Below are 8,784 nucleotides of genomic sequence, written 5' to 3' on the forward strand. Positions count from 1 at the left end.
ACATAATAGGAATATGAGTGACATGAACAATTTCCAAATCTGTGGTGATGTTGATTCTTGGAGACATTCACTGATTGATTGTACAACTTCTAGATGTGTTTGGGCGCTGGGTGACGAGGAGTTGGTTGGTCATATAGTAGTCACGGGAACCTCATGCAAAACTTTGGCTCTTCAACATGTTGGGAACGTTACCCCATGTGGATTTTATTAAGATGGCAGTCACTCTTTGGGCGATTTGGACAGCACGCAGAAAGCAATACATGAGTCAATTTATTAAAGTCCAATGTCGACACTTTTTGTGGCAAGCTTTATTTCAGAGTTGGATAGCCTAAAGAGGATTACAAGAACAGTGACATCGCGGAGGTGTGCAAATGTGATAACAATTTCTAACACATGGAAGCCTCCTTCAAGTGGCCATGCAAAGATCTATGTCGACCGAGGTATGTCTCGCGATGGCGATGTGGGTGCAGCAGCTGCGGTGTGCAGGGATGAATATGGCAAATATCTCGGATCCTCAGCGATTGTCCTCCCGGGAGTAAATGATCCGGCAGTCCTCGAAGCTATAGCGTGTCGTGAGGCGTTGGCTTTAGCTGATGATTTGTCTTTGAACCGTTTGATAATTGTGTGCGATTGCAAGGCAGTGGTGGAGGACATCAACGAAGAGATTGGAGGCCCTCATATTACAGTGGTGAAGGAAATAGTAAAAAGAAGAGCCACTTTTGAGAGATGTGATTTTATGTTTGAAGGTCGTGATTCGAACCAGGAGGCACACAATCTTGTAAAATTTTCAGTAGCGCTCCCACAGGGTCGCCATTTGTGGCTGATATTCCCTCATGACCCTTTTTGTATCCTTTTAAATGTTGTATCATATTACTGAAGTTTGGGATCCCTCAAAAAAAAAAAACCTGCTACCTATAAACGAGGCATTCTCTCAAAAAAAAACCTACAAACGAGGCATAGACGCACCCCTCTACCTAGGCTGCAGAAATTTGCAGGCATGAGCAGGTCACATAGACGGACGGAGCTAGCACTTCCTCTAGTGATTTCCTATTGGACGCTTCACACGCAGTAAATGAGTTATTCATACGCACCACCTGCATGCATCCTACGCCAGTCCTATACGGGCGGACCATGTAAGCTTTTTTACTTAGTTCGGTTTTGAAAATCTACCGGAAGCTTATGGTTCCCTTCTTTTCTTTTCGGATATCTGGACCAGGTTTGTTCGGTTTTACTCATTTTGTTTGTTTAATCTTCTTACTTTCATTTTTTCAAATGCTTGAAATTTTCTAAATTAACAATAAAAACAAATTCCTTTTTTAATGTGAACTTTCTAAAAATTAATGATTTTTCCGAAAAAAAATCAAATCCGTAATTTTCTTTATATTATTGAACTTTTTCAGCTTCATGAAATTTGTTTGCCTTAATTTTTAAAAAGAGATCCTGAAAATTTTCAAGTTTAAGAAATTTGATGAATTTTTGAACATTTATTTTTCTCAAATTTTGAAATTTTTAATCTCATAAACATTTTAAAAAAAATTATGAAATTTTCTTTTCCAGAAAACCAAAAGCCGTATTTTTCTTCTGAACCTGTGAATAGATGCCTGCGTAGCAACAAAAAAGAAAGTGAGCAAGCATGGAGGAGCGAGCGAGTTTGCTACATGGGCCTGACCATAGAGGGTCTGTAGGCGCTGGGGAGGTGCTCTCAAAATCCTATTTGGCACGTTAAGCGCCAAACCGGCAAACATTTTTCAACACAACGATTTTTTTAAGTATCATGAACATTTTTGGAACTGACAAACATTTTTCAGATTCATGAATATTTTTAAATTCGTAAATATTTTACAAATTCATGAACTTTTTAAAACTCCTGAACAGTTTATGGATGTTTTAAATTCAGGAACATTTAATAATTTGTTTGAACTTTTCTAAATTTCATGAAATTTTTTAAATTTTGCAACATTTTTTCAAATTCATGAACTTTATTTTGAATTTGTGATTTTTTTTCCTTGAACATTTTTTAATTAATGAGAGAATTCAGTTCATGGATTATTTGAATCTGGTGAACATGTTTTTTCTTTAACAACACAACAACTTTCGAAAAAAAAGGCGAGCGAACAAAAAACTAACAAAGGGCGAGCACGCGAACCAGAGCATCCTTTAATGGGCTAGCACATGCACACAAAGCCCACAGTGTTAATTGGCGCTCAAAGCGCTGACGAGAAGCTCCCCTTTGTCGAAGCCTGAGCACACCGCAAAGTCAAGCACCCAAGTCAATCTCCTCAGAGTCGTCGCGAGAACGGGTGATGGTGGGGGCGGGCAGCAGGTGGAGCACGAGCTCGAGGTCGAGACGGCGACGACGTCGAGCTTACTCCTTGCATCCCGTTGGAGATTGGGGACCACGGCGGGAGGGGTCAGTGTTGTCGTTGCCCATGGTGTCGAGAGGACGACGGAGGGTTCGAAACCTCCGAATGCGGGCTACACACATGCACGCATGCTAACGGCGAGGCTCCGATGATCATACGAAGGTATTATGTGGTGCGGAACCGAGTGAGGCGAGCCCGGTGATTGTGGTCGGCGTTGCGTTGGCCGACCATTGGGTTTCGTCAACATAGATTTCTCATACACTCGTAGATTGGTGTTTTTTTTTTGGGGGAGAGGGAGCGAGGGGATGGTGAGTGGGAGGGAGAGGAAGTGAGAATGAGAGGCGGTTTGACTATTTAGCTACATATGTGAGAGAGCCTTTTTACCGTACCTTGGTACTCTTTTGATAGGGGTGGGAGTACCAGTTAAATCCAACCATTGATTTGAAAGGGTGGTTCAGACCTTTTTCTTTCCTAACATAAGGGTAATGTTTTTATTAATTTCCGAGATCTTATTCCCTCCCGGTGTCTCACAATCACTCGCTGCCGGCCTTGATCCAGTGACCATGCACGGCCATGGCCACATCATCCCGCAGGCCCTTGTATGCATCTGTCGCCGGTTGCGCTTCATGGAAACTTAATTACAACCATGGTCGGCGGCGAGGCCTCCCCGGACGTGCGCCTTATCTGAGTATTCGGCTAAACCGTCGGCAGTTGCATCTCCGGAGTTCTGATCTTGCGATTTAGGGCGCGTTCGGTGTCCCTCCGCTCCGCTCCCGGAGCGGACGGAGATGGAGTTATAATCCCTGGAGCGAGTCAATAGCTGCTCCGTAGATTCTAGGATTTGAGGGAGCGGTGGACTGGAACGCGGCCTTAATTATTAATTATTGTTCATCTCTGGTTCTTAATTAGTTCCAAGATGCTAACAAATCCTCCCGATGCATCGGCGCATTGTACGTGCAAATCCTAGCCAAGATATCCGGCTGGTTCGTCAATCACATCCCGTAATTAGTGGGGAATAAAATGACACCCTCACGTAATACCAAATTAACAGCTGGTCTGGATTACCAATTTACCCTTGCAATGAAGGTACTCCCGGACTATTGGTTGCCGTACTCCCAGAGGTATCTATATTGGAGTACCAAACAATTCTGCCCATCAGATCAGAGTAAATGGATGGCTCATATTTACTCGTGGGTACCGTAAAAGAGCTCATGTGAGAAATTTTCTGACGATGTGCGCCCATTCGACACTGAGGGTGATGGAAGTGGAGTGGTGGCCCAGATGTCCGCTGCTTTCTTGATGCTAGTGGCGTGTGAGCTTGCCCTCATGCGAGCACTAGCGTTTAGTGGCGACTCGTTAAGCAACATTCCACTAATGTGTACCAATTTACAAAAATATATAAGCGGTCATACATTTTAGACACATGTTATAAAGGTCATACCAACACAACATACCAAGTTTCACAAAAAATAGATTTAATTAACATTTTCCTAAATTAAAAAACCCTTAGCCTTGTTTGAATTTCCCACACATAGATGTCGGAATTTTATAATATTCTTGCAATACCTAACTACATACTGAACAACTAAAATATGGTATTTCTACCTTTTTGGCTATTCTTAATGCACATGTAGTTCAGATTTGAATTGTATATGAAATACTTATAAATCTACTAAATGTCATAAAAATAGCAAATGAACCCTAAAAATTCTTGGACAGCACATTTTCTTGTTAGTGGCCAAGAATTTTATACTTCACTAACATTATTAAAAAAATCCAAAACAACTAGCCACAAAGTGTAGTTTTATGATTTTTCCCACATAGATGTCTGAGTTGTCCTAGCATTCTAGATACCTAAATATATACTAAAAAAACTTAAATATGATTGTTCTATCAATTTTTTGGGCAATTATGAATGCACTTATAGTTTAAATTTGAATTATATAAATTAAATACCTAGGAATCAATTTAATGCCCTCAAAAATAGAAAATGAATCCTAAAATGCAAAAAATGCAAGGCACTAGTAGTGATGTATATTAAATGTACAATTCAAGGGAAAAAAGTTTTACCAGAACACTAAAAACCCTAGACCCCTAAAACGTGTCAGTGTTGTGGATAATTTTTCCCACACCACCGATAACACTCCTAAAAGCCCGTGGTGTTGCATCCTTCACACACGACACTGTTATCACATCCTCGCATGTAGGACTTGGTGGAAATTTTTCCCAAAAGTCCAGAGCTCCGCGTGCGCGCCTACCCCCCCCCAATACATTATGCGATGGTTGGCCTATTTATCCCTCTCTGTCGGTACGGCGGTCTCCCCAGGGAGGGTGTGCCACCTCTCTTCCTCGATGTTAGTGCGTGTCAACAGCGGCAAAGACGGTTGTGGTCATCCCTGGCCGTGTCGACGCGCGACCTCCATACCAACGGGGACGACTTCCCTCCCGACCACCTTACCGACGGTGGCGACCTCCCTGGTGAGGGTGTGCCACTTCTCTTCCTCGTTGCCGGTACACATCAACGACGCCATCAACGGTTGTGGCCACCCGTGGCCATGTCGGCACGCGATAGCTTCTCTCCGAACATCCACATCCACGCCCTCTCGCTAGCCAGAGGCCCTGCATAAGGGGGTGAAAAAAGGAAGACAAGAAGGAGGATATGTACAAGCTCTTCTTGGTCGCCCAAATGGAGAGGATGGAATTCAACCGGCAGTTGGTGTGGAGAGGTTGCAAATTGAGCGGGAAAGGATGAATATAGAGAAGACGAAGGCATGAGAGCAAATGGAGCTTGAGAATGCGAAGGTATACGAGAGCATTTGAGATTGAGAGATAGAAACATGAGGCTTGCGGGGAACACCGAGGAGTCGAGGATCATTTTGGCCGACACTAGCCTCATGGATAACGGAAGTGTGGTTCACCAACCAAAAGAATGAGATCAATGACCTCGGGAAAGTCGCTTGACCTCATGAATAATTACTATGTATGAATTATGATTTTTATTTATCGTGGATCATTTTGACTTCTGTTGAATTGTTGTGTCATATTGATCGAAGGGTCTATGTGCATGATATGAATGGATTTGGGGTTTTGAAAATGGTGCCCGACGTTGCCCGAATAGACAAATAGGGCTCGTTCGGCTCCTGTTTGCGAACACATCTGAACGTGTCCATAAACATATGAAAGACCAAAATATTTCCAAATATAATACTCTCGAGGATATGCAAGGCTTTCTTTTGGCCACTGCAATTGTTGATGTTTGGAGCCGAACCCGTGGGGCAGGCGGGCAAACGCATATGGAATAAACTGTCTGGAGGAAACCCCGTCGAGTAGCACGCCATGTGTATGCTGACAACTGGGTGATGATTTGACATAATGTGCTAAATTTTTAAGTTGTCTCTATGCCGGCATGAGACAACTTCTATCCGGACATCCACACCCACACCCTCTCCCTAGCCAGAGGCCGGGGATTGAAAAAAGGGAATAAAAGAAGGAGGATAGGTGCAAGCTCTTCTTGGACGTGCAAAGCGAGAGGATGAAATTCCACCGGCAGCTGGTGTGGGAGAGGTTGCAAATTGAGAGGGAGAGGATGGACATGGAGAAGACGAAGGCATGAGAACAAATGGAGCATGAGAAGGCGAAGGCATATGAGAGCATTTGAGATTGAGAGATAGAAAGGTGAGGCTCGCGGGGAACACCGAGGAGTCGAGGATCATGTTTACCGACACTAGCCTCAAGGATAACGGAAGTGTGGTTAACTAACCAGAAGGAGATCAACGAGCGTAGAAAAGCCACTTGATTCATTTATGTGTTGGCTATGTATGAATTGTGTTTTTTTTATTTATCGTGGATCATTTTGGCTTTTGTTGAATTGTTGTGTTTTATATTGATGGAATGGTCTATGTGCATGATATGCATGAATATGGGGTTTCGAAAATGGAGGACGTCGCTGCCCGAACTGACAAATAGGGTTCGGTCGGCTCCTGTCCACGGACGCAAACGCATGTAATAAACTGTGAGTGGAGGAAAACCGGTCGAGTGGCACGCCATGTGTATGCTGGCAACTGTGTGATGATTTGCCATAATGTGCTATTTAAAAAAAAGACTAAATGCGGCTTGACTTTTGCTAAACATGGCGAAACATATGAAAATGTCTTAAACGGTGTAATTCCATTATAGCGGCAAAACAGGGGTGAAAATGGAATTTAGTCTTCATTTAATCCATTTCTTTCTTTATTTATTTATATGAATGAAAATTTAGGAGAAGATTATCCTGATCGTTTGATTTGAAAGATTATACATGCGTCGCATCATATTATTGCTATCAGAGAGAAATTAAATAGTCTGCTAGATGATGATTTTGGCCCACTTCGTGTCCCTTACCTCGTGACTACAAACAAGAAGACAGCCACATGAGAGCAGCCCAGCTAGGCACCCTTCCTTCCTTCCCTCGTGGTGCGCTCGTGTCCCGCGCGCGAGCGCTGAGCTCTCGCGCTGACGAGCAGCTAGCACGCGCTGGACCTGAACCCGAAGACGCTCTGGCCTGCGTCGTAGAGCACCTCGAGCGTCCTCTGCTGCACGTTGCCGATGATGCCGGTGCTCTCGTCGTCGTCGGTGCCCGTGAACGCGAGGCAGCTGCCGAATATGATCCCGTTCGCGTCGAGGTCGACGACCGCGCCGCCGTCGAACATCAGAGCGACGGTCGGTATGGTGACGTTGTCCTGGCCGCTGAAGTCGAAGCACGTGTCCAGGATGCTCCTGGACGGCGCCGCCGGGTACTGCTTCATGCCGTCCTTGAACGCCGTCTTGAGCGCCGTGTACGCCGTGGGCGGCAGCCGCGTGATGATGGTCCCGGAGTCCATCACGGACCCGGCGGAGAAGACGGAGGGCGCCACGCTGAGCTGCTCTCCGCCGACCTTGATGCCCTGGAGGAGCACGCCGTAGAACGTCGGGGCCTGTTCGCTCCGGAGCATCCCCGTCGTCGCGAAGCCCGTCGTGCCGGTCTGCGCGCCGAGCGTCAGGAACCCCTTGGAACCGGGGGAAGGCGGGAGGCAGTAGGAGAAGGCCCTGCCGTACGTCGCCGCGGTCTGCGAGATGAGCGACTGCGCGTCGCCGCCGAGCCCCATGAGCCCGTCGGTCTTGTCGCCGAAGCCCTCCTCGACGCGGCTGCAGCCGAACTGGAATTCCTTGACCGTGTCCGAGCCCAGCTCCAGCGTGTCGGAGCCGTACGTGCCGGTGGTGTTGGAGCCGTCGCCGTAGCGGACCATGTACTGGCACTGCGAGTTGGAGCAGGCGTTGGCCTCCGCGCCGAGCTGTGTGCACGCCGGGGCGCCGCACGGGAACGCGGCGTACGTGGCCGACTTGGCGGGGTCGAAGGGCGTCGACCCGGCCGTGGAGTTGGAGTTGCAGTGCACCCACGACACGTCGCTCCCGGTGTCCATGGTCATGGTCTGCTGCACCGCCGGCGAGCCGACGCCGACGGTTATGACGTACTCCAGCGTGTCCAGGGAAGAGCCCAGCTCGGTCGGCACCTTGAGCTCCTCCGACTGCTGCAGCCCGCCACCGCGGTGGTTCGTGGAGAACTTCCGCTGGACGTAGCCGGCTCGGAGCTGGTCACGGCGGAGCAGCTCCTCGAAGGTAGGCTCCTTCTTGGAGGGCGCCGGCGAGCACGGGCCATGCCTGTGGTTCAACGGCACCGTGGCTCCACTCGACGACGATGGATTCACTGCAAAATCAGCGAACGAATGGAACAATCATCAATCAAGTTGCAGAAAGCTACGCCCATTCATCCACACTACTGATCAGTGATCTACGTACCTTTGGGCTCGGAGCAGACGGCTTGAGGCTTGAGCGAGCTGGTTGAGAGAATCTTATAGCTCTGCTCGCCCGCTGCACTGGCGATGAGAGCATGGCAGATAATGCACGACAGGAGGAGCAACAGCTGCGAGACGAACGCCATGGCGGTTGCTTGCTTCGAAGGGAATGCTGGGGGAGGCTAACATCTAGAATCTGAACTTATATAGATATAAGAATCTCCAAACACAACCACAGAAAATTGGAACTTGGGAGACTCGTAGTTGACTCGGTAAACATGGAAATCGTTGGATGATGGCCAAATGGAAGGGTCAGTCTCTTCCAAACGAAATACTGCCGCCTTGATCACGACGGGAAGTCCCTTTCAGTGAGAAAAAAGAAGGAAAATCACGGTGCAAAGTGCCAGTTTTAGAGTTCGGCCGTCCCTGTAGCAAGGGGCACCATTCGAAGGTGTTCGGCTGTTCGCCTTTCTTTGTAGTGGTGGTCCCTTCGAACAATGGATTTTCATGGGGAAAACATATGATTTCTTGAGGTTATAAGAATGCTTATGAATTTTTTGAATACCTTTTGTGTGGTAGGAAAGATGAGTTGAATTTTAGACCATAAATTT

At 46.9% G+C, this 8,784-nt stretch overlaps 1 protein-coding gene across 1 annotated transcript; it reads right to left on the reverse strand.

Annotated features, from left to right (window-relative positions):
- Window positions 1-6,616: 6,616 nt before the first annotated feature.
- Window positions 6,617-8,483, reverse strand: LOC109743253 (aspartyl protease family protein At5g10770). Its single transcript, XM_020302338.4, has 2 exons — window positions 8,178-8,483; window positions 6,617-8,085 (listed from the first exon to the last, which is right to left on the reverse strand). The coding sequence occupies exons 1-2, from the start codon at window positions 8,317-8,319 to the stop codon at window positions 6,866-6,868; spliced, it is 1,362 nt and encodes a 453-aa protein (XP_020157927.1). The 5' UTR covers window positions 8,320-8,483; the 3' UTR covers window positions 6,617-6,865.
- Window positions 8,484-8,784: the final 301 nt, after the last annotated feature.

Source organism: Aegilops tauschii, chromosome 6 (assembly GCF_002575655.3).
Source record: "Aegilops tauschii subsp. strangulata cultivar AL8/78 chromosome 6, Aet v6.0, whole genome shotgun sequence".
Classification (NCBI taxonomy): Eukaryota; Viridiplantae; Streptophyta; class Magnoliopsida; order Poales; family Poaceae; genus Aegilops; species Aegilops tauschii.